The 27,369-nt window shown below is 41.6% G+C and overlaps 1 protein-coding gene across 3 annotated transcripts in view; it reads right to left on the reverse strand.

Moving 5' to 3' along the window:
* LOC126758168 (PDF receptor) overlaps positions 1–27,369 on the reverse strand; it is a 67,573-nt gene that overhangs the window by 1,747 nt on the left and 38,457 nt on the right. For 2 of the 3 annotated variants that reach the window (XM_050472276.1, XM_050472275.1), the window contains exons 2-9: positions 14,724–15,865; positions 5,727–5,837; positions 3,446–3,591; positions 3,116–3,376; positions 2,547–2,840; positions 2,211–2,480; positions 1,962–2,116; positions 1,584–1,830 (exon numbers count right to left, since the gene is read on the reverse strand). In XM_050472276.1, coding sequence (XP_050328233.1) covers positions 1,584–1,830; positions 1,962–2,116; positions 2,211–2,480; positions 2,547–2,840; positions 3,116–3,376; positions 3,446–3,591; positions 5,727–5,837; positions 14,724–15,510 — 2,271 coding nt within the window. In that variant the 5' untranslated portion in view covers positions 15,511–15,865. Of the gene's footprint in view, positions 1–1,545; positions 1,831–1,961; positions 2,117–2,210; positions 2,481–2,546; positions 2,841–3,115; positions 3,377–3,445; positions 3,592–5,726; positions 5,838–14,723; positions 15,866–27,369 lie in introns of all 3 variants that reach the window. The other variant, XM_050472278.1, reaches the window with a different exon arrangement.

Below are 27,369 nucleotides of genomic sequence, written 5' to 3' on the forward strand. Positions count from 1 at the left end.
ACTCTTGAAACACTTTAAACGATGAATATTTCAATTTATCAACTCGTAAAACACTTTTCTATATCCTATAAATAGCACTTTATGAACTCTTGAAACACTTTTCAATACCCTTAAAACATATCTATTTATAAGCACTTTTTAGAAACTAGTGAAAATTTAGTCGAATTTTTTCTTCTTATACTCGTAGTAACTGATAATTTTTTGACAAATAACATGTTTAACGGTGTCTGTTGTGCCACGTGCAAACAATTAATTCCGTAGCTGACAAATTTGATTTTTTTTTTTTTCAAATTCAATTTTTTTTTCAAATTTTTGCCGCATTATTTCATTTATCTGTTAGACGTGTTTGCAATTCTTAAACGGCTTATGGCGAAATGTATTTATATAAAATGTTGTGTAGTTATTACAGCTCTTCTTTTGTTTAACATGCATTAAAATTTCTTTCACCTGGACTAGCAGCTACAATTCTCAGCCGTTTTATAGCAAATCAAATCAAAACTTAAAAGAAACAGTGCTGCCAATTTTCAGTGTTACAAAAATTTGTATTTTAGTTTCGCATACACTTCTTTAAAGAATTTTTATATTAAGCGCGTATAATGGAAAAAATATATAAGTTTTATAAAAGTATATAAAAATTTATATAAAAATAATACACAAACAAAAAAGAGAGCACAAAATATAGAGAAATGAGTGAGAAGCAGCTCTTCGAGAATAAGTTTCTTTACATATTATTCTATATATCATATAATCATATACATATGTACGAGTATGCAGTTGGACAAAATTTATTCAAGTGCGTTTTACGGAAACAAATGCAAGTATATATATTATATATAAATATTTACACTATATGATAATATTTTTTAATTTTTTCATAAAAATTTGCCAATTTTTTTTATTTTTTTTATATGCTATAAGGGAAAAAATGTAATACTATTTGATTTATCTATATTTTAAATTTTTTTAAATATAAATTTTGTCGAGTGTTTTTTTTCAAATTTTGCTCAATATTGTAGATTTTTATATATAATGTAGTATAAATAATTTTTTAATTTCTTTATAGGCGCCTAAATTTTTTTGCGATTTAGATATGTTGGTAACTCTGTTAGCGTTTTCGTGTTGCCGAATCAGTACTTTATACAAAATTTAAAAAACTAAACGGTACGAATTTGAGTGCGCTTCGCCTTAAAAGTAATGAGTTGTGTAGTGCGGGGTAGCGGGGGTTCAGCTACATTCATGTGTGGGTAAATATATTGAGCTATAATACATTGGTGTAAAGGTTGGGGAGGCAAGCGGCGTGGTGAAGGGCTTGCAAAGGGTAATTGACATTAGTCACAGCATTTTAGGCGCAAAAGCGTTTGGCTAAGCAAGAACTACTTAAAAGCTACTAAGTATTTGTATGTTTAGTACTAAATATTTCATAATTGCGGATGCACAATTCATGGCTACACAAGTGAGAGAGGTGTTGTTGTTGGTGGTGGTTGGGGGAGGGCATAAGGCGTAAGGTGGTACAACTACTGCTCTGACAACTCAAATACAACTGACTCGGGTGGTACGGTTGACGCTGGCGGTACTCTTAGTACCTTTTGGCCGCCAAAGCACAGCGTCAAAAGCCAGCTGCCGCCGGTGTTGCTACTGCTTCCGCTGCCAGTGTTGCTCTGAGCGCGTGTGTTGTGTATGCCAATGTTGTTGTTATTATTGTGATTGCTGACGCGTCGTTGCTGGCGGTAAGTGCTACCGCTGGAGAGACGTCGCGCCGGTATGTGCACGGTGTTGGCGGCGCTGTAGCGGCGACCATTCAGGCGGCGTGTGGTGGGCGATTGATCGTTTCTGTAGGCAACAGTAAGCAAAGAGAGTGAGAACGGAATAGAAAAAGCAATAGATGAGTGAGTTATTGCATTTGCGTGGTTGTGGGGAGAGACAGAGAGGTAGAGAGCAGGTCCACGGAGCAGCTGACTTACCTTTTGCCATCCTGCGGCGTACCACCGCCTTGGCCCTCGGTGTCGGGTGCAGTGTTGTAAGCGCCAGAGAACATAGAGGCACGTTTGGGCACCCATTCGGGATGGCCGCGTACGGACATATAGACGGCGAGGCTTTTCAGTAGAACGGTGCGCACCTGTTGGTAAAGAGAGTGTAGAATATGCGAATTATGAGCACTTCTTTTGGCTGATGTGGAAATATTGGGTTAAATAGCTTGCGTTCGTACTCACCTCACCATTTAGGAAGCAATATATCAAGGCAATGAAAAATCCCTGAAATGAGGTTAAGAAATGCGTCACGTAGGACCACATGGCGAATTTCCATGGTGGTTTCAGGTTTAATGCAGGTACTTGGTACAGTAGATTTGTGATGCCCAACAGCGGCAGCAGGACAATGGCGGCGCGTACCGCTTTGCGCGTCTGTTCGATATCGCTGGCTTGACTCTGGCGCAATTTCATCACCAGTACGCGTATGATGTTCATTAGGAAGAAGAAGTTGAGCTGCGCGTTGGACAAAATTGTAGTTTGATAAGTTATTAATGTGATTGATAAGTGAGGGACACTCACCGATATGACAATAAAACGTGGTCCTTCCAGTATCCAATAGTACGGCGTCAAATTGTAGTTCCATAGACAGTCGTGTGCGCTGTCCGTATACATCGCTGTACATATGGCCCAGACGGTGGTCATCAGTACGGGCAGACCCCAGCCGAGTAGCGAGAATATCTTATGCGGAAACCGCCCTTGAAACACGGCTACCGTCACCATATTGTGCAGGTACAGACCCTCGATGAACATCCACATGAACATGGCGGTGCGAGCGTACTCTAGGAGCACGTAGGAAGCCTCGCAGAGGTAGGGCTATTAAAGAGAAGATATCGTTTTACGAAGTGAAAGTGATTGTAACTGCTAAAGCTTTCCACAAGAGCTTTTAGTAGCTTATGTACTTGTGAAAAGCTCATCAAAAGCTTTGGAATTAAGCTTATTTAGTTTATCAGAGCTATCCGATTTAAAAGCTGTTCGAGCGTATACAAAAGCTTTTTAATGTTGTGTTCGTCTTTTCAGAAAGCTTTCAGAGTGAGCTTTTAAACAATATATGATTTTGAAGTGTCTCTTCATAAGCTTCTCTCACATACCGTGTTTTCAATTCCCGCTGTGCTCGTATTCGATGTGGCCGGTTGACTGCCACGCCGAAACGCCTGATCGAGATACAGTGTCAGTCGTATGATCACTTGACAGACCATTGCGATGAAGAGATTCTTGTGAATTTTCGTGCGATTATTTCGTAGCGAAGAGAATTTGCAGAATATAATGAGCGAGAGTATCAGGGCGATCAGCGACAATATGAGTCCAACGATCTCCAGCGTGCGCGTGCGTCGTGCGATGTCCAAGAAGACCTATGAGTGAAATTTCAAGAATTAGGTATATTTTGTGCGAATATATTTCATGTTTGCGGCATGACGCACATCAATATCATCCACACGCTGCAGCATGTCGTTCACTTCCGGCTTGAAGCAAGGCTGATAGTCCGTCCAGCCGTTCGTGTTGTTCTGCGTGTCATTCGGCCGGCGGCCCCAGCTGCCGTCCAGCTCGCATTTGCGGTTCGCGAACTCTGTGGGAAAAGAAGAAATGCTAAATTGAAGCACTGACTGTATTTTCAAGGTCAAATTAACCTTAACTTAAATTTGTTTATTCAAGGCAAAAAATAATATTTTGTTTAAATGGATATACAGGTGAACGCTTTCGCAACCGTTTCGGAAATGTGCACACACACTCTTATTCCACTCATTGGCCGCCCATTTGCCACTTTGTGATGATAATGGGAATTTAAATTTAAAACTCAAAGGTTTAAAAATAGAGACCGCAGACCTTCGGCCACAAATGCAATTAAGTTAAAATTCCAGCACATTTTCACTGCGTTGCATGAATAAATCAAACGAAATTACGCACAGTCTTGCAACCTCCATTGGGGTGGCTGACGCGGCACGTGAGGAGTCAAGAGGTAGGCATGCTGCCATTTGATGTTTGGCGCTTGATGTTATCGTTGGTTTTGGTGGCGTTGTAGACGGCAAATATAATGAGTTGGAAGTGTGAAAGGGAAATGGAAAATCGTTTAAATGTATTTTACATTTGCTCGCCACAGACGCGTTGTCATTGCGTTTGGGTGTGTGCGTGCATTACACTGTTATTTTCATCACTTCTTGTTGTTGTGTTTCCGCATGCGGATGACTGGCGGCAAAAGCAACAAAAATGCCGCAAGTGTGAGAACAAAAGCAGTTGGTAACGGAAACAGCGCCGGAAGTGCAACAACAAAATGAGCCACAGATGGGAATATGTCCGTAGTTGCTTAGATACATGCATATATACCAAGTATGTCAGATATTTTAAGGTATTAAGCTTACTGTGCACGAAATTTCACGGGAAAATTTTGAAAAACACCACACTTATTAGCTAGCTTGAGTGCCGTCGGCAGTTTAGCACGGATTTTGAAGACCAACTTTTTGCTCGCATTGCCACGAAAAAGCAAATATTTATTCAACTGTTTGGCAAAAGCTTCAAAGCACTGAAATCTAACAACAATTACCTGATTTACTGGCGCTCAAGCATATTCAGCGCCTGTACATAGGCTTCAATTTTCAATGTTTTTCTAAAATGAATAGCTTTTAGTTGAATTATATTCAAATTTACTACAGCAATCGTTACATAAATACACCAGCGTTATTTTTAATATTAATCCCGATATTTCGGGACTACATTCAAAATTTCGGGATTATCCCGACTTCAGTTTACAAAGTTAATCGGCTCAGTTATATGTATGTAAGTGCTAATTATAACTCATCGCCGCAAAGTCCCTGCTGACTAACAAAGCTCCTTGGAAGCTCATTTGAACTTTTGTCATAAAACAGGTAAATTTTCTTATACAGGAATGCAATAAAATATTCGTATACAGTATAAACACCGATTTTGCGTATTCAAAATTTAAATACCGAGTTCTCGGGATACCGTTTATAAACTGGAGATTTACCCGAAACCTAATGAATCAAATAATAATTTACTTTACTAATCTTAAACACAATCGATTATGAGTTTTTATGACAAATCATAGCCTCAAAGTCGCTGTTGACTAAAAAAGCTCCTTGAAAGCTCATTTCAACTTTTTTCATAGAAACGGTTTATATATGTACACGCTTTCATTGTCTATCAGGCAATAAAATATTCGAAAACTTATTTTTCGTATTCAAAAAATAAATCTCGAAATTTTGGGATTAAATTTAAAACTTCGGGATCAAATAATATTTTAGTTTACAAAAATAAACAAATCAATAAGATCAAATCAAATAATAAACCTTAAGTGTTAGTTACAATTTCTCACCTCAAGTCTCAACTAGGAAAAAAGCTCCTTGAAAGCTCATTTGAACTTATTTCATCAAAAAATGACTGATTGATTGCTTATAACCTGTCATTCTATTGAGTTATTGTCCAATTGACTTCGCTTGACCACTGACCAAAACAAAAAACAAAATAGGTTGTGCACCACAATCAAATACGAGTATTGAGGTTATGTTGAAGGCATGCAACTGCTCGATGTCAGCGTGTAAATGTGTAATGCAGAGTGACCAGTGAATGACAGAGCGTCTAATTTACCCGAAGGCTAACAAACAGTTGACTTACTAAATAAAATGGGTCAACATGCCACACACACACATATATATATATGCAAGAGTATGCGTTGTATTGTTTACTTACTTGTTGTGTCAATGCCGTGTCCGACGGGCGGACAATGCATGCGCGCCAACACGCCAGCCGGCGTCGGTGGCCAGCAGAGAAACAGGTCCCAGGTCCAGTTGCAGAAAACACCTGCAAAACGAAATGAAAGAAATGAAAATGAGTGGTTGAAAGCAAATCTGTGAAAATCAATTTGAAATCAACTTGAATTCCTTTTTTTCGAAAATTGTTTAGAAAAAATGCGCTTGCACTTTAGCTTGATTGGCGCAGCTATTTTCATACGAGGGCAACCCATTAATTATGTCGTTGTCTTGCCGGCTAATTAATGATTTAATTAATTCATTGAAAATATAAAAATAAAACAAAAATTCGAAATTATGTGGAGATTGCAGGCATTCAGCCAATCTGCACACACACCGCCGCTTAATTGGCTTAATACGCCGCAAGTTACGCCTACGCATGACTGCGGCCGTGTTGTTGCTGCTATTGGTTTAACGCTAACTTTAGGTTTTTGTTATGCAAAATGCAATTTTTTTGTCATAAATTTTACATAAAGCGCAAATTAGTGGCGAGTTCATAGAATAGCACACACACATACACATACAGTTGGATATGCCAGCTTGTGTCTGTGTGCGTGCGCAATTCAATGAAAGATTAAAGCGATGCTATATAGACACTCATAGGTGCAAGATATGTGCGTGTGTGTGCAATTCAAGGTTCCGTGAAATTTCATTTGGTCAATGTGGCAAGGCTTAATGCCGCTGCTAATCACTTCTAATGTAATTCTAAATATATTATCAGCGTTGCATCATTGCAGAGTGAAATTAAGAGTTAATTATTTGAATTTGTGTGTATTTATATGCCATAAACACGCACACTAACGTACACACGCATGTGTGTGCGCTTGAAATCCTTATTTGGTAGAGTTGGCGTTGCGGACTAACCGCTTATTTGAGTTTAATTAAAATATGGTTTTGCGGATTAAGGTTTATATGCTAACAAATTAAATACATTGAAAAATATTGTTTGTTAGAATGAAAGCATTAATTATTCTTTAAAGAAAATTGAGATAAAATACAATATTGAGTAGTCGAAAAAGTCTTTTCGTAGCTGCCGTTGCAGTCGTATAGCTACAGTGCTACCAATCACATTGTGTCATACCATATAGTGTTGGAAAGGTGATATTCTAAGCTTCATTTAACTAAAAAAAATTATATTAGGGAAAATTAAAAAAAATTACAGCTGTTCAAAAACGAGGGAAAATAATAAGGAAATTCGCTATATTTTGAAATTTTTGTATAAAAGAGGGAAGAATGCCACGCAAGCCACCAATGAAATTTGTGAAGTTTACGAAGACTACAATGGTTCGCTCGCTTCCGATCTGGGCGTTTCGATGTGAAAGATACACATCGCTCTGGTCGACCTATCGTTGAAAAAGTCGCTGAAAGTATGGTAAAGATTGACCAGGACCGTCACATAAGCAGCCACGACATCGCTAAGGAACTTAACATTCATCATCAAGCGGTTTTGAACCATTTAAAAAAGGCGAAATGAAATCGAACCATTTCTGAAGCGAATTGTAACATTAGACGAAAAGTGGATCAAATACGACAATAATGTGTGCAAAAGATCATGGTCCAAGCGTGGTGCAGCTCAACAAATGGTCGCAAAGTCAGGATTGAGGCCTCGAAAGGTTATACTGAATGGCAAAAACTGAGAGCGCTTGACTGGGAAGTTTTGATGCATCACCATATAGTCCTGACCTTGCCCCATCGGACTACCATTTGTTTCGGTCAATACAGAACTCCTTCAATGGAGTAAAGTTGGCTTCAAGAGAAGTCTGTGAAAATCGTAGTTTTTTGCCGAGAAACCAGTGGTTTTTTTACACTGATGGAATAATGTCTAATTAAAGTTGATTATAAACATAAAAGAAAAATAAGTTGAAATTCGATTAGAAATACGAAAAGACTTTTTGGAAAACCATATATTCTTCGTACAATGCGCCTGCATGTATGCTACATTTTTATTGTTTTTCAAAATAAGTATATTTATAGGGTTTAAAGAACGCTTTAAGTTTCAAAATATTACTCAAATTAGCTCTTATTCTTAATTACACTGAGCGTTGCAATATCAATTTTAACTAAAATCACTTTAAGAGCGAATTTCTCAAACGCTTAACCTTTCGAAATTCCATTTCTTTTTTTTTAATGTTGCCAAAAGCTTTCTTTGCGCTACTTTTTGTCCTTGAACCCACACAATTCAATTTCAAATCGATTTGTGTGCTCAGTTATGCACATATGTGCCTCTGTTGGGCCTGCTTTCTAGTCCCTGCAATTGTTACGTAACTAAAAGCAACGAAAACACATTACACAATTGCCTGGGCGCATACAGCGCATGAGCCGCCCTATTTACACAGTCCAAAATATAATTCAATGATTTGATTGAAATTTGTAATTTTGTTGCAAAAGCATAAAAATGTTGCAGTGCATTACTTTTGAGGTTCATGGATTTTATACTGCTGCTGGTCAGCGGTGATGGAAGTAAAAATAAACAAGTTGCAAATATATTTAGCCCGTGACTACTGTGGCACCGCCATGCATAGCAATGCAAAACAAACACACACAAGCACATACATTTGCTACTTGCGAATTACCAGCACATCAGCATAATCATATGCCACGTTTGTGCCGCTGTTCACATTTTCTGCTTTGTTGCATGAACGAGGCACGCCTCCGAGCGGCACATGTGCGCTGCAAGCCTGCTTGGTGTGTGTGCTTGCGAGTGGCAGGAAGGAGCAAGGAGCAAGCTTTTCAAAGTCTCATCTCAATAACGCTGACATTGTGTTCTTATACGCATGTACATGTGTGAGTGTGAGTGTGACTGTGCCGCAGCAGTAAGATTTCTTGTGAATTCTGATTTTATTATCTACACTGCTTCCTGCTCGCCCGCATTATCTTGCTTCACTCTTGATTTATACGCATATTTGCTCTGCACTTTCTTGAGAAATCGTGCAACGTGCAACACACACACGCACTGAGACAGTTCGAGGCTCTTTGAGGTCTTGACATGCATTTGTCATCTCGGGTTTATCAGGTTTGCTGGCTTCTGAATTCATATGCGCTGCGCAGTTGCGGCGCAGTTGCGGCGCTGTGGCACGTTTGGACATGTGTAAATAGTTACATGTTGTGTGTGTGTGTGGGTATCAGCTTATTTGATTTATGTAATCTCCATAATCAAAGTGTGGTTTATATAATCTTGACGCTTTCGCTCGTCCACTTCGTCAAAGCATTCAATTTTCGAATTTGCCTTAAAACCAGCAAATGTTTATGCAACTTGGAAGTAATTTCGTTGGTTGTTCGTGCGTATGGCACGTGCCACGTATATAGTATATTAGTGGCAAGTGTTTTGGCCGGATTCGAAGCAAATTGGCAGCTTGAGTCTCAATTAATAAAAAGTTTTTCGGCTGCTGGATAAGCACCAAGCAAGCGGTGTTTCAATGGCTAGAGAATCTTTGTATTCGATTGAAGGGGTTTCAGTTAAAAATATGATGTTATTTGACGTGTTTGGGAAGTTGAAAGCCACGACATGAGGATACGTTAACTGCGGTTGTGCCCAAGCTATAAAAGCCTCATAGCCTTAAGCAATATCCCATGCAGAATTTGAGGAAAATATCTCGTTAAATGAAAAAGCTGTCCTTGATTCCGTTAGTCCCGTTTGTATGTCAGCTATATGCTATAGTGGTCCGATATCGACAGTTGCGACAAATGAACAACTTCTTGGAGAGACAAACACGTTTGCTATATTTCAGACCGATATCTCAAAAACTGAGGAAGTAGTTCGCATATATGTATATAGCTGCTCAGATGGTTTTCGAAGTTTCAGTTATAATCATTAAAATTTAGTTATCGGCGGACAGCTGTCATTGGGAACTTCTAGACATCTCGCGAACTTTTTGTCGTGCCGATAGAGTCACTTTACCTACTTTAGCTATACCAACTGTACCTAGAAGACAAATCAGAAGTATCTATATTTGTAAAACAGCTACCAAATGGTATGACATTAAGGACTCGTGTGTCAGAAGACTTTTCTCTCCAGTGAGTATATGTAGAACGCAGTTGGGTTAGGGTCTGAAACTGTCTATCCGCTTAAACGGCCAGAAATTGCTCATTGGTTATATAGCTGATACCAATTGTGGACTGCTTCGACGTTTCCCACAAAAGCCGGTTCTGCGTTATTAGAATTTACCAGCATTTTATCCTGGCAAGGGCTATTATTTCGAGCATCTAACCCTGATTGGAGCGGTAACCAATAAATTGGTTATAACAGCTAGAATTATATTTCGACGGTTATTGGACTTCGTTCGATACCACTTGTTGACTATTTGGACAATTCCCGCAACAGGTGGTGCTACGTTACCGGAAATGACCCGGATGTAGATTTAAAAATTTTTGGGTTGAATTTTTTCTGGGTAGTCATTTCGCTTAACTCTTGCACTTTCATTAGTTGCTTTCACTCAATTCTCCATTAAAAAGTTTTGCACAATGTAGGACACCTACATGGGCTGGCCACAAAATAAATATGATATGTTGAAAACCATTAATTATACAACAAAAACGGTCAGTTAAAACAATGAAATTTTCTATTGAAATTTCTACCACAAAAGACTGGTAGAGCAACAGCGAGAGCGCGCGGTGCGGGAGCAAGGTAACCGCCAGCAAAATGTGTTGACAAGCCCGCTGGGGCGGGGACTAAAAATACAATGGTCAGACGGTAGAGATAAAAATAGTGCGATTTCTAAATACAAAGCTTATAAATAGTAAGCAGTCTTGCTCCAGTCTTGAAATTCTTTACGTGGTAACAATTGATTCGTTGTTGTGGTATCCACTTGACTTTTCCGCCGCGCGCATCCACACAATCTAGACGTAAACGTTTCTTGAAAATGCTTGGCATTGCATGCAACACTGCAATTAACAATTCTATGCCAAAGCTCAAGCATTCGGAAATGAAATGAATATGCAAGACAGTCAATGATTGTGACTCTTCTGCTGCGCAAACTAGTGGACAAACCCACTGGGGGTACGAAAAAAATGTCAAGGCTTGCTTACTTCATAGAAATTACCTAGAAAAGCTCAGCACGACTTTTTTGCGATCAAAACTCGCGGACCTGAGGTTCGCCTTGCTTGCAACGAAGCATAAAAGTGGAGCACCTTGGCAGAGTTCATTGACATGTTTTTCTTGCTGTTGTTGTTAGTCATTAGGCTGTCAGCGCGATGCGCTTTGAGTAATGTGCGCTGTCCATGCCATTTGCAATCACAAGTTTGGCTCGTCCACTTCGTATCGCCAACAAACACTTGTGGCACATTGGCTACCTGCTTGCAAATACAAGTTGCACTATTAGCGCAATGAGCCGTTACACTTTTTTAGTTGCCACTCATTTCGTTTACACCACTGACTTTAATATTTGGGTCAATGCATTTGAAAATGTCTATGCAATCAAGGATATCCGACTGACAGCAATTTGCCACAGTCACTCGAGGTTGTTGCGGCTTGTTGTTGTCATTTGCTGCCTATTATTTACGATATTTCCAATTAATTGATTGCAAACATATACGCAAATGCGGGTGGAGGCATAATTGCCATAAATGTGGCTAGCCTAGAGGCCGGCTGCCTGTTTGCAGTGCCCAGTTCAGCACTGCCATTGCACATGTGGCAAGCTTCTGGCCATGTCTATAGTTCTGCTGACCTCCGCTGGCTATTCTTGTATATAGTAAAACTATATTAAAGCTAGCAGTCAATGTAATCTAAATGTAAAGTGAGGCTCCATCTCTAGTTCCGTCATCACATGTCTTGCCACATATAGCCTAAACGTGTCTGCTTTAATGGCAGCGCCTCTGCTTGCAAAATCCTTCACGTATCCATATGCTTTCAACTTTTGCTGCAAATATGCCCCTGCCCTCCTCCCCTTACGCTCTTACCTACGTCACAAGCTCCGTTCATGCAACGACAGCCTTCAAAGTCGCTTCTCAGTTGACTTGTTTGGTGCAGAGACTGACAAAGCTGATGTGTCAAATGCAATTTCTGTGCAACGACGCGTGCAAGCATGTGCCATGCAACACACAACAAAAAGCACCAGCCGTAGATTACAAAAATAACAACAAATGCCCACCTGAGTTGGCCGTTCGGAAGCATATTCTTGCCAACGCCTTTGTTGCAGCGCTTCAGATGATAGTAAATGTTTAAAAATAAGTTGATCTGATTGCATATGCGAAATGGCGTCGCTCTGTGGCAGGCAATTGGCACGCAAGCAGTTGGCAAACTTCACTCCACCGACAAAAAAAAGCGAATGCTCAGTTGAGCTGAGCGTCGACAATCGCAAATTAAATCACTCATACGCCCCGGCATGACACACCAACGTTTGCTTTTCTTGATTTGTGCGTGTTGCATGCCACATTTGATTTGCATATGCAGCAACTGGCCAGACAAGCGTCACACTGTTATGTAGCAGCAGACAATGCTAACGATTTCGGCTAAGCTTGAAGTGCTGGCGAACTCCTCTGAGCAAAGCGAGAAGTGAGAAGCTGCGCAATCATTGCAGTCGTCCGCTTTTGGTAGCCTATGGTTGTGAGTTACGCAAATAGACATATCATAGTTTCTATTTGAGCGTGTGTGTGTTTAACTGTACTGCAGCCAAATGGGCAGTTCAACTGCCAAATGTCCTTTGCTAATGCCATTAAAGCATTCAACCGGTCGACACCTTACCATTGCGTCAAGTGAATCCCCACATTTCTAGTCAAATACAATGCTGTTTTCAATTAACAGTCTGCAGTTGTTGTTGGCTCTGCTCGGCAACTCAAATGCAATTTTCCTTCAACTTCATTACAATTTCCGTCTTCCTATTTGCACACCATCTCAGGCTTGCTTGTTACCTGACCAAATAGTGCCCGAGTTGCAGCCGAAATGTTGTTCTAGAAGTCGTCAGTTAACAGTTATGCCACCGTCCAATAACTTTGCTAATTCCTGTGCTAACAAACTTTAATGCTGTCGACAATTTGCTGAGGTGTTGGCAAAAGTTTGGCTGTGGCAAATAGGGTGTCTGTTTACACAGTTAATAATTGTTATTTACATATTTGAGGTTAGTTTGTGAATAGTTCTCAGTTACGGATATCGCGTTAGACTTAAATTAATACAACAAATAGGAGAAATACCTAGCTGACATTAAGAAGTGGGTTTGGGGGTTTTGTGGTTCCTAGAAGGAGACTTTCGAAAGGTTTACCTCGCCACAGCTGCCTTTCACTAAATTAATACACGGATCCGGTCAAAAAGTAGACTTGCCTTTCAGGCTTCTAAATGGTAAGTGGATCAGGTTGTAGGACGAAGTACAGTTTCTCAGTCTTTGAGCTGGTATACAGGGTTTGTCCGGAAAGTAATAGGACTGATTTTCTTTCGCCGCGACTGTACTTCGGAGCGTTCGCGCACCGACTCGATTCGGTAGAGGACGTTCCTAGCTGGCGAACGAGCGGCTGGTCAGATGTCTCCGAGCACCTGGAGAGTCAGGACAAATTTACAATTTACGCACGACGTGTTTCTGTGAGTGGTGGAAGCCGAAAATGCAGCGTTCGTTAGAGCAGAGATACGCGATTAAGTTCTGTGTGAAACTCGGTAAATCTGCGACAGAGACGTTCGATATGATCAAGTGGGAAAGAGGTCTGGGTCGCTGATGAATGAGCAAATCTAAAGTGAAAACGATGCCCATTGTCTTTTTTGGCATCGTCCACCATAAATTTGTTCCTCCTTGACAAACCGTCAACGCCAAGTTTTACATGGAAGTCCTTAAGAGATTCAATCGAAGGGTAAATCGGGTTCGACAAGATATCGCAGCCGATTGGAAGTTGCACCACAACACTGCCCAGGCTCACACCGCCTTTCTTGTGAACAGCTACCTAAGCCGGCATTCCAACGCTTCCGTAGCCGCCCTACAGCGCAGGTGTAGTCCCCTCAGTCTTTTTGTTGTTTCCTTGCCCGAAAAGGCGGATGAAAAGCAAGCATTTTGAGACGACAAAAGGGATCCAAGCGGCTTGCACCTAGGCTCTCAAGGCTAGTCCGAAAAATGCCTTCGGTGACGCCTTCAATGCTTGGAAATCACGCTGGCAGCACTACATCGACGCTGGAGCGGTCTCCTATTACTTTCTGTGCAAACCCTGTATGTATGCCGATCTCAGGTGTCTCTGTCTACTAAGGTTGGGTGCAAATCATAGAGAAAAATCTGAGTTACAATGGAATCTGAGAATGCTTTTAAGCATTACGGATTCATCTGAAAACCGGCTCAGATGGTAATAGGTCATGTAATTTTCGAAAGTTGACCTTAGTTTAACCGCTGCCGACTACGTGACTACCATCGTGCAGCATCGAGGCCTAAATAAGATTACACAAATCGTTCTTTTGCGGCCCCTAACATACTCTACCCCGAAAGCCGCGAGCCGTGAGCAGTTGATTGGTCATTTGTGATCTTTTTATAGCGAATTTGATTAATCTCGAGCGAAAAGCGTTTAATCAATCAAAATCATGAGTCAAATAATGAATGAATGCGTTGAATTAGCGCGCATTCAGTCGCTAAACGAAAAAACTAAGCGTCATAGTGTAGGCAATTAGAGGTGTGAGCGTATGTGTGACTAATCAAGAGCAGCTGGCTCAGAGCGTCATAAATCATAGCAAACTGTCATTAATGACAAACACCCGGCTGTCTGTGTGCGTATGTGTGTGTATGCGCGCGCACGGACCGGACATGTTTGCATAAACAATCGTTTGCACGGACAGTCACTACTGCGCGCGTCTGCTCCCGGCAATTCGCCACAAAATTGATTTAATAGTGACCATAAAGCACAACAAAATTACAATTGCGACAACCAGCGCGTTCAACCGCTTACCCTGACACAAACGCATACATATTTAAGCATTTGTTGCAAGCTGTGGTCAGCTGCTATTATTGTCTCTTATTTTATTATGCCCGTGGCTACTTACCATTCAGCGGCTGCGTGTAATTGGCGAAGAGCGCTGCACAGTCCTCGAAGCTGCGTATGGCGACCTGATGCGGCAGGTAAGTGACGTTGGGCGAGGTGGTCAAAACAATGCTGCTGGGCCCCGCGCTAGCGCCACTCCCGCTCGTCGTCAGCGTACGCGACAGTGTCGAGTTCAGCAGTTCGGTGGCATAGGTCGCGGCGGAGGCTGAAATAGACGCGGTTGCATTCGCCAATGCAGTTGCTGCGCGCGTAGCATTCGCGGATGCGCTGATTGGAGCTCGGAACAATGTTTTGGCGGTGCTGAGCAGCGTGGCGCCCACACTGTGCGCTGTCGCCGTCAGATCGTTGCTGCCAATTTGTAGTTCAGTGGCATTGCTGACGAGACTGTGTAGCCTTTCTGTTGTTGCGCTATCGATGACGCTCCCACTGCCAACTGTCGCTGTTGTTGTTGTTGTCGTCGTGTTGGCCACGGTCGCATAGCCTTGCGGGTCGGTGATATTTTGAAAGTATGTGTACAAAACGCGCGTCGCATTTGAACCTACCGAAGTGATGGTTGCGCTCAAATTGTTCGATATGCTTGTGTTATGGTTATCGTCACCTTCGATGAGGTTGTTGTTGTCGTCGATTAAAGCGCGCAATAATTTATTGCTTGCGCTGTGACCATCGAAATTTGACGCGCGCGCGCTGCCGGCCATCTCCGCTGATGCGCTGTGAAGGGTTAAGTGGGGCGAGTTGTGCGGCAGCAAGGATTGGAAACTGCCGCTCGTGACTGCTGTCAGTTTTGGCATTCACGCGTTGGTTTGCTGTGCACTGATATCCGTTTCCGCTGTTTCGGATATTGTCATTGTCAGCTCTCAGTCCCACTGGTTCATATGCGACTGTCACTCAATTCTTTAAATGCTCGCTGTTTCGCTTTGTGCTCGTTGGTGGGTTAAACGTTACATGTAGGTGTATGTGTGAGCAGTGGCACACGTGTGTGGTTGCTTTTTATTTGTTGTTATTTGTGTTGCAATATTTATCAATTTCTTTATCCCTGTGCCTTGTTTGTCATATTCCTTTCGCTGCTGGTTGGAAAAGCTCCCAGAGAAGTTACTGCGTCGCGCCGCTTGTGGCCACCACTACACGCCAGGCCTCTCCGCTTTTCTGCAATTTAAATGTGCAAATATGTGAATGGAAAATTAATTAAACTTCAGTTAACGAATTTCCTTATTTACACAAAATGCTTTCTGTTTGAAAATAAATCATTTGCATTACTTTGTGCAACATTATTTTGATATAAATTTATATGTATGAGAAAAGTAAATTAAAATTGTTTATATTCGAGAGTTGAGATCAGTTTTGAGAACAAAAAAAAGTTAAAATAGATTGAAACTCATCGGAAACGAAAGATAAAATAACAAAGATTGAGAAAAATTTAATTTACGGGCAACCTGATCTGCCAGGAAGCCCGAAGCTTGAATACTCTTCACACAAAATTTCCTTACAAGAACTTTGATCGGTCAGCTTGTATGGCCGGTATATACTGGTTAGAGCAGAGGCCCACTTGGCTGCTTCTGTTATGCCCACAATTTCGACTTGAAGTCTGAATTATAGTCATTTACTTTAAAGCTAACTATTGGGTATCGATTACTAAAGAAGGAGCCCGCTCCTGATTTTATTTCAGACTTTTATCAGTCGGTGAATATGTATATTTCACGCTTTAAGCTGTCGATCCCAGAACTATTGGACCGTTCTTCTCTTTTGGGGAACGAAAACGTTGTGTTTACTTCCTCATAAGTCCCTATTCGCCAGTCCGAGTTCGCTAACATCATACCAATGGCCGTGATGGCTCCGAGCCTGACTACAATGGCCTAATGAGCCGGCTGGCCGTAAGCATTATCTCATACTTCACTTGCATATGTATTGCCAGGATGTAAAGCATAACTTCCAAAGCCTTAGTTGACGTAATTTGCATTGCTCCCGTAAGATTCATTCCAGGTCTTGGACTTACTTGGTGGCAAATCTAGACAGTTCAGGGTTTGAAACAAAAGAGATAACTTCTGAATTTTTTGAAGGAACATTAAGGAAGTCCCTATGCGGGAAGCGGTCTTGAGTATAGTCCACTTGTTAAAAGAAAGATTATATGACTGTGGAGCACCTTCATATGCTCACTAACTACGTTGCGTATAGAAGTATAATTCTAAATCAAAGGCTAGTTAAGGGTACGGTTCGCCGACCAAATTTCGATACTTTTGCTTGTAAGTAACAAGAGTTATCTGTGTCATGCGTTATTTACACCGTCTCTGAATGCATATAACTGTTTGCATCCTTGCCTCAAAATTTTCATTTCCATGGAAGTTGACAGAGATTTCTTGGAAGTTCATCGAAGGACTTCTGCTGGTTTGCCTTATACATACGAAGATGCAATATACTTACATAACGGTAAACACACATGCACGCTTTTCAACACATTCGCGTATATATACTCAACAATAGACACTACTGAACGTATCCAGCTATGCAGAAGTGTGGGTGTGTGTCGATTTGGTTGCGCGTGTTGTTGCAGGTCAGCGGTGTTGGTGTATCTGGTTGGGTGCGCAATAAATAACTTTTCAACGGACATTTTATATTCAACATGAGAATTTGTTTGCTTGTTGTGAGCATTTAATGATTAAATACAATCAAGCCAACAAAAACAACAACAACAACAGTACATTATTGAACAAACACGCCAAACTGATCGCTGGGGATATTGAAGGCGAACGATAGCGAAGCGGCATACCAAATCTATTGGTTGCACGACCAACAATAATGAGAAATGACCGCATCTGCGTGTATGTGTGTATGTGTGTGTGTGCGCCTGTGTATACGCTGGAGAGTACCGGCGCTCAGGAGCCAGTAAACAAAAGCGAATTTGTGGTAAAAGTTTCAATTTCAATAAGTTGCACGTCTATTTTTCATGTTGGCCACAATGCAACAAATGCCGAAGCAAGCAACAAAACCGAGAGCAACAACAATGTAACAAATAGCCTCGCCGTTGACTAGCCAACAGTTGTCGGTTAGCTTGGCAATGGCGAGCCTTGACATTGAACGGGTTAGTTGCCACACACACATATACATAAACACACACAAAGAGAAATCAAAAGCGAAAAGATTGAGCAAGCATGCAGCTAGACGGCAAACAACGTGCCACAATGCAAGGTGAAAGCACATGTAACTGCCCTTCATTGGTGGCAACATAAGCAGCACTTGTGGCAGCAACAACAACGGAGTAGGATAATGCTGCTGTCAGAAGACATTATTAACCGCTATCGAGAGCACTCACTCGATTTACAAGTTGCCGAGCACTGTGCATGCGTCTGTGGACGCATTGGTTGCGCTTCAACGCCAAGGACTCAAATTTGCGCTTGAATGTGGAGAATGGCAAGCACGCGCGGCACCAAAGCAGCGGCGGGGCAGTGTGAGGCGTACAAAGCAAGCTACTAATGTGCTATTGAGTGGCATTAAGGCTTGTATGTTGCATGTATGGTTGTTGTGGCAACTTGCAACATGCAGTGGCATGCACGAGCACACAACGTAATAATGTACTGCACGCAGCAGAGTAACAAATAGCGTATAACAAAGGCGTAAGACAAAACAGCAAACTGTTGCCATGCTGCCCGTGTTGCAAGTAAGCGCAAATTAATTGTGTAGCTGTTGCAACTAGAAAAGCGCTGAAGAATAACAATAAATTAAAATATTTTTTGAGACAAAAGTCAAGCAATTAGGAGTTACTAGCAGCTGTAATGTTGCAACAACGCGCTGGATTAAAGTTGCTGGTGGCAGCGGACAACGAGAGCGCAGCAAGGCGGTGTTCAATTAGGGCGGAAAGTCAGCGCTCGTGCGGAGACAGTCGGCGCGCTGGTTTTTCCACCTAACGCCATTCATTTAGCTCAAAGTGAAATGTTTTTCAAGCATTTCCACAATTTTGCATTACGAGCTTCTTGCAACTTTTTGCGCCGGGCGCCTTTAAGAGACAACGGCAGCATATATTTTCCCGTTTTGCTCTGTAATAGTGCGCTGGGTCGTCCTGCACGGCAAACTTGCAAATTGTCTACTAACTGCAGATATGAGAAAAGTTTCGATTTAAGTGAAATGACGCCAAGTATTGCTAGAAAAAGAGTTGTGCAAATAAATAGTTTCGAAATAGAATTTTATTGCACTTTCCTTCAAAGAAAATTTAAGTAGCACAAAATGAGAAGCTTGAAACGCAGCTTATACTTTATTCTGACCAAAAATTTGAAGTGATTAGATTACATTTAAACTATTAACTGATCTAGATTATCCTGTTGTTGTTGTTGTTGTTGTTGTTGTCGTTGTTATAACGGGAAAGGGGTGTTAGTGAGTGAGGGGGTTGGTGGGGCACGCAAAAAGGTGGCCAGTGTCATTGCACGCAGAACATATATTGGATATGTCGGGGTCTATTCTGAACAATTAGCAGTTTAACCTGCTACAGTATCCAGTACGAAGCTGCGCAAGGGTCACTCTCGTTTCTCGCGGCAACTAGAGTTCTTCGTCTGCGATGCGTGGTGGTTTGACTCCAAGTACGCCATTCAATGGAAGGGAGTTGGTGAAGGTGTTGATGGCTCCACTGTGAATGGCGGTCAGTGCTTGTCGGGAATTTGTCGCGTCCGAAGTCTGGTCGGCGTACTGTCAAATGTCGTCGACGTAATTGAGGAATGACCTCTTGATGTTCCGCGGAGGCGGTTCCGATCCAATCAGATGACTGCAGCGGTGATTTCTCCGCAACCATCTCAGTAGGAACTGCCTGGAGAGCAGTTCATTATGCTTCTTAACTGGGAGCATAAGCGCCTCACTATATGTATGTTCAACAGGAGACATCAGGAGGCATCCTGTCGTAATTTCTAGTGCAGTGTTCTGACAAGTTTGAAGGTTCTCCATCTTCGTTTCACTGCATCCAGGCGACCATTTTGGTGCGATGTATTTGAAGATTGGCTGGCCGATTGCCTTGTAAGTTGCCAACAACGTTTCCCTGTCCTTTCCCCATGTGCTGCCGGCTAGCGACTTGAAGATTTTGTTGCGGCTCTGTACCTTGGCGATAATCGCGGTCGTATAAGGAGTGAAGGAGCATAGCTTACCAAAAGTTACACCTAAAATCGTGGGTTTATTGACAGTTGAAATCTTGACGCCATCGACTGCAATATTAAGGTCAAGACTGTACTCCCTGGGGAAAGTGTTAAGTTCCGTGCAGCGAAGAAGAGAGAAAGGTCAGAGAGATAGCCGTTTACCTTTGAACACATGACATCCATTCCATTGCCCGTCGTTAATATCGTGCAATCATCAGCGAACCAGGCTATGGAAACTGCCTCTGGTAGCTGTAGGAGTTTCGAGATGTAGAAGTTAAACAAAAGCAGGGAGAGGACACCACCCTGCAGAACCCCTTTTTTAATTCTTCTCAGTTTAGAATTTTCTCCTCGAAACAGTGCGGATGATTGAATATCGCTCGGGTAATTCATGGTCCACCACTTCAGTCCTGGAGGAAGCGTAACTTGTCCTATGTCCTGCAGTAGCGTTGTGTGACTGACTGTGTCAAAGGCTTTTGAAAAGTCCAACGCTATCCAAGCTCTTATGACGCTAAGTGTTGTGGTGGTACTGTGTACTTTTCGGAATCCATGCTGGTAGTTTGCGAGGCTCAGGTGGTGAGTGAAGGACGGGAGTAGCAAGGCCTCAAGTGCCCCCCACACACGTTGAGCTTAAGCACATGACAAAAAGGCAAATCAAGAATGCGTCTCTGTTGACAAATATTGTTTTCTCATCAATTATACATGTGAACCCACGTGTGCTCTTAAGCCTACAACTCTCCGGTGTTTGAATAAATTTCGCAGATTTTCTAGGAAATTGTTGAAGGATTTCAAGCGCTCACCTGTGAACGTTTGGAGCGCTGAGAGAGGCGGAAAATTCTACAACAATTTAATTAACTTCTCTTTACTCGGCGAAATTTTAGCGAAATATGAACGAGGCCACCACCCACAGTGGTTTAACGGTAAATGTGTTTTTGAATTATTTTGAGTTGACTTTGAGACATTTCGCAAAATTTTGGTGGATTTTAAATGCAAAAAAAAAAAAAAAATAATAATAATTTGTCTTTTTCCAAGGCAACTAATACACACACACACACAAAGAAGAATGAAGATGTTATTTATATTCCATAAGAGCTCGTGGGGCCGCTTAGCCACTGACTGAAAAACAATATTAGCGCTGCGTATTTACACATACATAAATATACATGCCTACTTGAAGCTTAGGCTTTGATTGCCACAAAACCTTTTTACAGACACACAGACCTGTATGTGTGTTGTATGTATATTTGCGTTTTTGTCTTCTATTCACATTTAGTCAGTCGCAAAAAAAGCATTGTTGCAAGGTTAGGTGGCATGTGGCGCGTTCGCTCAGCATGTTAGTCGGCATAAACGATTGTTGCAATGTCTGCGTCTGCCATAGCCGTTCACTTACTATTGTTTCATTTCCAGCTTTGTTGCATGCCACATTGCATGTAGTTAGCAGCTAAACGAATTCACAGCGCCATTTTCTGAACAGGCGGCGACCAGCAGCGGCTGTTTGCATCAGATAACACGGCCAGTCTGCCGGCGGCCGTTGTAGTTGCAGCTAAACCCAGACACTGACGCACACATGCGCACAAATAGCAAACGCATAGAAAAGCATTTACTATTTATTTAATGAGGGAGTTGGTGCTAGTTCGGTTGCATGCCCCTAATAGCAGTTTGCCGCAAACACATCCGTAGGCGCATATTTCGTCTGAGGCGCTGTAGGCTACCAACTTTGCGCTCGGCGAAATGTGTTGCACATATTGTTGTTGCTGTTGCTACTGCGGCCGTTATCTCATTGGACGCTTAACTTGATTGCTGCTGAGATTTTATTAAATTTGCGCTTGCGTCTGTGGCACAATTCTATTATTTAAAGCTGCCGCCAGTACGGTTTCCGACTACCTTAAGATTTTGTTGTTGTTTTCGCAAGGAACATTGTTACAAGAAATAGAATAATGTGGAGAAGTCAAGTCTAGCAGTAAAGGTCTGGGATAACAGTAACTAGAACAACCAACACGGCAGAGTAACGAGTTAGGAGTAAGAGAAGCGGCAAAGTCGATGTTACTACGAGGATCTGAAGAAGTCCATGGAGTATAGAGACCGTTTGAGTCGGGGCGTTGTCGTGGTGCACCTTCCAATCGGCTGCGATGTCTTGTCGGACCCGATTATCCCTTCGTTTGAGCCTTTTGAGGACTTACACGTAAAATTTTGCGTTGACGGTTTGTCCAGGAGGAAGAAATTCATGGTGGACGATGCCTTTAATGTCACAAATGACAATGAGCATCGTTTTCACTTTGGAAACAACTAACCAGCCGCTCGTTCGTTAGCTAGGAACGCCCTCTACCGAAACCAGTCGGTGCGCGTACGCTCCGAAGTACAGCCGCGGGAGGAAATCAGTCCTATTACTTTCCGGACATGTGGATTCTACAGAAAATCAATAGTTTTATTCTCTAAAGAGAAAGCCTTGTCTTTTGTATATATTTTTGGTTCAATAAAGTTCTAAGAAGGTGGAAGAGTAGCTGAACGCTAATATCAAACTATTACCACAAGATCCTATCCTACATTTTTAGTAATTGCAGCCACATCCAACACACAGAAAATAGTGGAAAGACGTATGTCGTTCCTTCAAAGATGGCACTTTAGAGAATCCCAATGCTTGACTCCGGGAAGACTCGAAAAACTGCGGTTAGGCAGTTCCCTTGCCGAGTTAAACACGATATATTGTCTCTTCGTATTTATCTAAGATCAAAAGCTTCGTACGTTGGCAATCGTAGACATTTCCTTCCCTCTTTTTGACAGCTCTCTAGCGGCAATGCACAGAATTGAAGGGAATTTATCCAGCAAACTAAACTGTCGTTAAACGGAATTAAAAGCAAAGGTTCATACCGTTATATGGTCACATGACCGATTTGAATAAATAATTCATTTATTTCTGCCACATTAAGCTTCCAAGTCAATTAGCCGGCCGCTGCGAGCGCTTCGTTGAAGGGGTGACACAGCACATATTCGTTTCCATGCCATCCATGTCAATGCGTGCGAAAGTACTATGTGTGTGTGTTGTCAGTTGTCAGCACTTGCTTAGCAGACGGCTGCGAATTATGTTAATGCGCGGCGCTTAATGGCAAGAGTTAATAGTGGCAAACAGCTGTTGCTGCAGCTGCGCGTCAATTGTTGTCAATTGTGACAGCTGTTGCAAGTAGAGCATTTTACGATGCAACATAAAAGTTGTTGAGCCATAAATATTTGCAATTTTTGTGCAGAATTTGGGCTTCATTTCCCATTTAAATGCATTTCGCTCTGGGTCATACACACACACACATGCGCTGACTAACACCCACAGCAGGCATTTGCATATATTGCATAATGAATAAATTAATTTTTGAGCAACTAGCAATAGAATAGAAATGAATTGAAACGGAAATAATTGGCGTCGGTTAGTTTGTGCGCTTGCCACTCGTTGCTGATGTGGCAAGCTATAATTAAAACCCAATGCTACTAAATATAAATTAAACGAAAGTGCAGTTAGTTTTCGAACATTCTCTGAAACCATCTAAAATTTATTAACGCCTGAAAGGCGAAATTCCATTGTTGCAAGCGCACAAAAGTTGCCATTCCGCTTAACTCACTTTAAGCATTTTGCTCTGTAACCTTGCCCCGCTTGCCGCTGCACTTCAACGGCTGCTTATAAATTCACTTATAGCATCTTTATTAAAAAGTACAAATTTTCGCTTCAATACACACGCATACATGCATGCTCGAGTTGTAATCCATACACAGTGGCATGTTGCGCACACACACACGCAAGCATTTGGCGCTGTGTATGTCGACACATGAACTTTAAATCAAGTTTATTTAGTAATTAGACGAAAAATTATGCCAGAAGTCTTAGAAACTGTTTTTGTTGTGCGTGTGTGGCATGCCAGAACTTTTGCGGCATGCAACTTGGCAGAACTGCAACACTTGTATGTATTGCTGGGCAGTGCGGCTGTAGTTGGACGACAAAAGCTAAACGAGAACACAACAACTACAACTACGACAATTACAACATCATCAAAATACAAAAAAATCAAGAAAAGGAGCAAAGAGCGCAAAAATTCTTAAGATTAGTTTATTAAGCCGACAAAGGCACATCAAAAGTGGTCGCAGGATGGCGAGCGGCGGCGGGTTGCAAGCGGAAATCAGTGCTGTAAGATGATTATGCGAATGTTGATGAGCGCAAAGTACAGTTAGCTTCAGGCACACTAAAATAAATGTCAGCATGTAAAAACTCTTTGCAGTGTGAGGGAATTGTAGGCGTTTGCACTAAACTTTTGCTGGGAGCAGAGAAAAGTCCCAACAACAACAACCACTTTGCCTACACACTTCACTACACAAGCTCATATGTGTCGCTAATACCAAGCAGTTGAGCAGATTACAGTTGTAAGTAGCAGGGAGCTGATGAAATGTGCGATAAGCAGCCGGAAGTAGAGTTGTAACTGTTTATGACAGTCTAAATGTAGGAAAAGCTTTCATCTTTCTGCTCGCTTAAGACTTGCTGAAGACAAAAGTTTGAGCCACAATGCGCTTTCAGTATAATCTATCTGCAGGGACTGACAACAATTAAGTAAGCAGTAGTGACTACATACTGTGTTCAACAAAATATTAAAGTTTTGCATAACTGTACAAGTTTAAGCGTCAAATTTAAAGTTTGACCAGGCAGACACCCAATTTTGGGTATACGTGCAACTGCCAGTGTGGAACAACTACGAAATAACTGTATGCGCTCACAAACAGTAATCCATTCAGTTGTATAAAAATCTGCTGCTAATCTCTCAACATTTTCGGACATGCCCCGTCGCCCGCGCAGCCGTTCGTGTGCACCGTTTTGAGTATTTCCCACTTTTTATTGCTGTTTTTGTGCTAAAAGCTTATAAAAAGTGTGCGTTTTGAGTTTCCCCAGAACTTTGTTGCACTCGCCAGCAACATAAGCTGCTGTCTACTTAGCAGCGACGACATGACAGCCTGTCACAGTCCCACAGATATGTTGCACGTTGCTCGCTGTCCATCAGCGTGTTAAAATATTTGTAAAGTGAAGTTATATTTGCTGCGCCAACTGTGTGACCATGTTGCAGGTGCAGTCTGATTTGAACAACAATGAAAAAAGCAGTAAGTAAGAATAGAATTCCGTTGCTTTAAGCAAAAAAGGAAGCACATGCTGCAAATAGAAAAAATTTTGTTATAAAAATTTGTTTATGTATTTTCTTTGGAATACTTCGCTGTTAATTGCAGACGCAATTCAATTATTTGCATTTTCGTAGCTCAGCAATATTATGTTGCAAGCTTGCCAAGTGTAAGTAAAGTCCAATTCCTGTCCACAATTACCACAATTTCGCACAATAAATGCACGGAAACACCGTGTAAGACCGCAAATTTGCCGTGGATTCGTTTTGTGCGCCACTTTAGCATGCGCCAACGTGCTGCAACAATGGCTACGCGCGCTACTAGCAGCCCATACCAGCAACAATGACCATGTTGCTACCACAAAACGTATAGCAATTAGTCGCGCTTGCATGTTGGCTGGTGTGTGTGCCACTTGGACTGTCCGCTGACGCAACGAATCCGCTAAATAAGTGCCCCAAAGTGTATTGTGTTGCATACAATTAGACGTGGCGCCACATAATGAACCGTATGGTTGAGCAGACAATAGTGGAGGTTATTCGCCGATTCGTTCCGCCTGCAAATAGTGTGGTCAGTGCCCTATTCAAGCGCTTACCGCAGCGCCCATAGGAATTGCAATGATGGGAATCGAGGTGAAAGGTTCAGCACTTTTGATCTATTGGACGCGCATACATGATTCGGCTTGAAAGGGTGAGCTTTTAATACACGCGCATTACAAAACTAAGTAGCGGGGCTTAAATTTTGAGCGCAAAGCAGCAATACAAAGTACTGTCAGAACCGAAAAATAATGCTTAGTTTCTATATATAAATAGTCTACTGCGGTATATAGGACAACCATAGACGAAACTGCAGTAGAACAATGTTTTCCCTTACAAAGAAATATCAATTAGTTTGTTAGTCAGTTTATGAAATAATAAATGCTGCTCCGCCTAAGCGCACACAATTTTCCACATGAGTCGCATACAAAGCATGGACGAGCGCCGGAAACAATTATCCACCAAATATCGCACCCCGCTGCAGGCTCCTCAAACAGCAGATGCGCTCAAGAAAGGTTGAAGGACAATGAATTCTGCGGTGTAGTCTCAGTTCAATGACGACACGAGCCAACGACCAAATAGCTGCAACCAAGCGGCACGCGGCGGGGACGCAGAAAGTGGCTGCAGCCAGCTAAGATGAAAGCAAATGATTTTCTTGGGGTTTTACACGAAAGATTTTCACTTTGTATGTGTTAGTTTAGCTGACTTTGCGGCATTTTTGACATGTATGTACTTATGTAAGTAGGAGGAAGAAATTTTAGCCAAAAGCGATTTTCGCAAAAGCAGCGAATTCAAGTGCAACCCATCCATTGGGAGAAATCAGTTAGACTCCGACATCCTGCAGTTGCAGTGGGTGGTACAAGAAAATGTTGCAAGTTCACTTTGTGCACTTCGATAAAACGCTTGACCTGACAAAAAGGTGCTGCTGCTCTACACGAGAGTCCAAGAAATTTTAGTGCAACTTCTTGCGTGATTAAATTGCTGTAAAAAAGTTTTAGATAGCCTTTTTTTAAAGAATTCCAGCTCTTGAGTCTAATGCAAATAAATAGTATAACACCCTTTATATTCAGAACAGTCACCTGACAAGAGTGCAGGGTCTTCCTTGCATAAAATGGTTTGCCGGCGCTATAAATGTTTAGTTTGTGCTTTCATTTCTATTCAAATTGAGTTTCGAAAACATTCAGTTACCTAATTAAAATCGAAAAAAATTCATTGCATTCAAAGAAAACCACATTTGAGCAAATTGCTTTTCCACTGGGGTTTTCACATCTGTTATATACGTATACACTTGTTCATACATAAGTACATACGTATGTACATTCAATAAGATTTGCCCAAAAGTCTATTTAATTGCTAATTCTTTGAGAATAATCAGGGTCAGAACAAGCAAAAACTGTGAAATTAAACTCCCCTAGACATTGAATAATAGTTAAAATAATAAATTAATTGGAGTTTTCATATTTAAGTCGAAGAAATTTACCTTTTTTAATATACGTTTCACCAACCTTTGATCTAGCCACACAGTTTGGAAGCTAATGTAAACACACAGAAATGAGCATGAACTTGTTGAGGGTGCTTGTGAACAAGCACATGCACATGCATGAACATGATAGTTTGCTTTTGCATATTTATATTGTGATCGCATCGGGAATCCTCGTTCAATTGAGTAAAAATAAAGTCACTCAACGTATGGTTTAACTTTATGGCTATAACCTTGCCATCGTACACATAACAAATTATATTTTCGTAAGCAACAGACAAACCGCACATCTTTGTTGTGGTTGTTCACACGAATCGTCTGCATTAATTAAATATTGCCCACTGTACATTCAATGCTAATTCGTTAGCGCAGAGACTATATTAAAAAAAC

The sequence above is a fragment of the Bactrocera neohumeralis genome, chromosome 5, assembly GCF_024586455.1.
Source record: "Bactrocera neohumeralis isolate Rockhampton chromosome 5, APGP_CSIRO_Bneo_wtdbg2-racon-allhic-juicebox.fasta_v2, whole genome shotgun sequence".
Taxonomy (NCBI): domain Eukaryota; kingdom Metazoa; phylum Arthropoda; class Insecta; order Diptera; family Tephritidae; genus Bactrocera; species Bactrocera neohumeralis.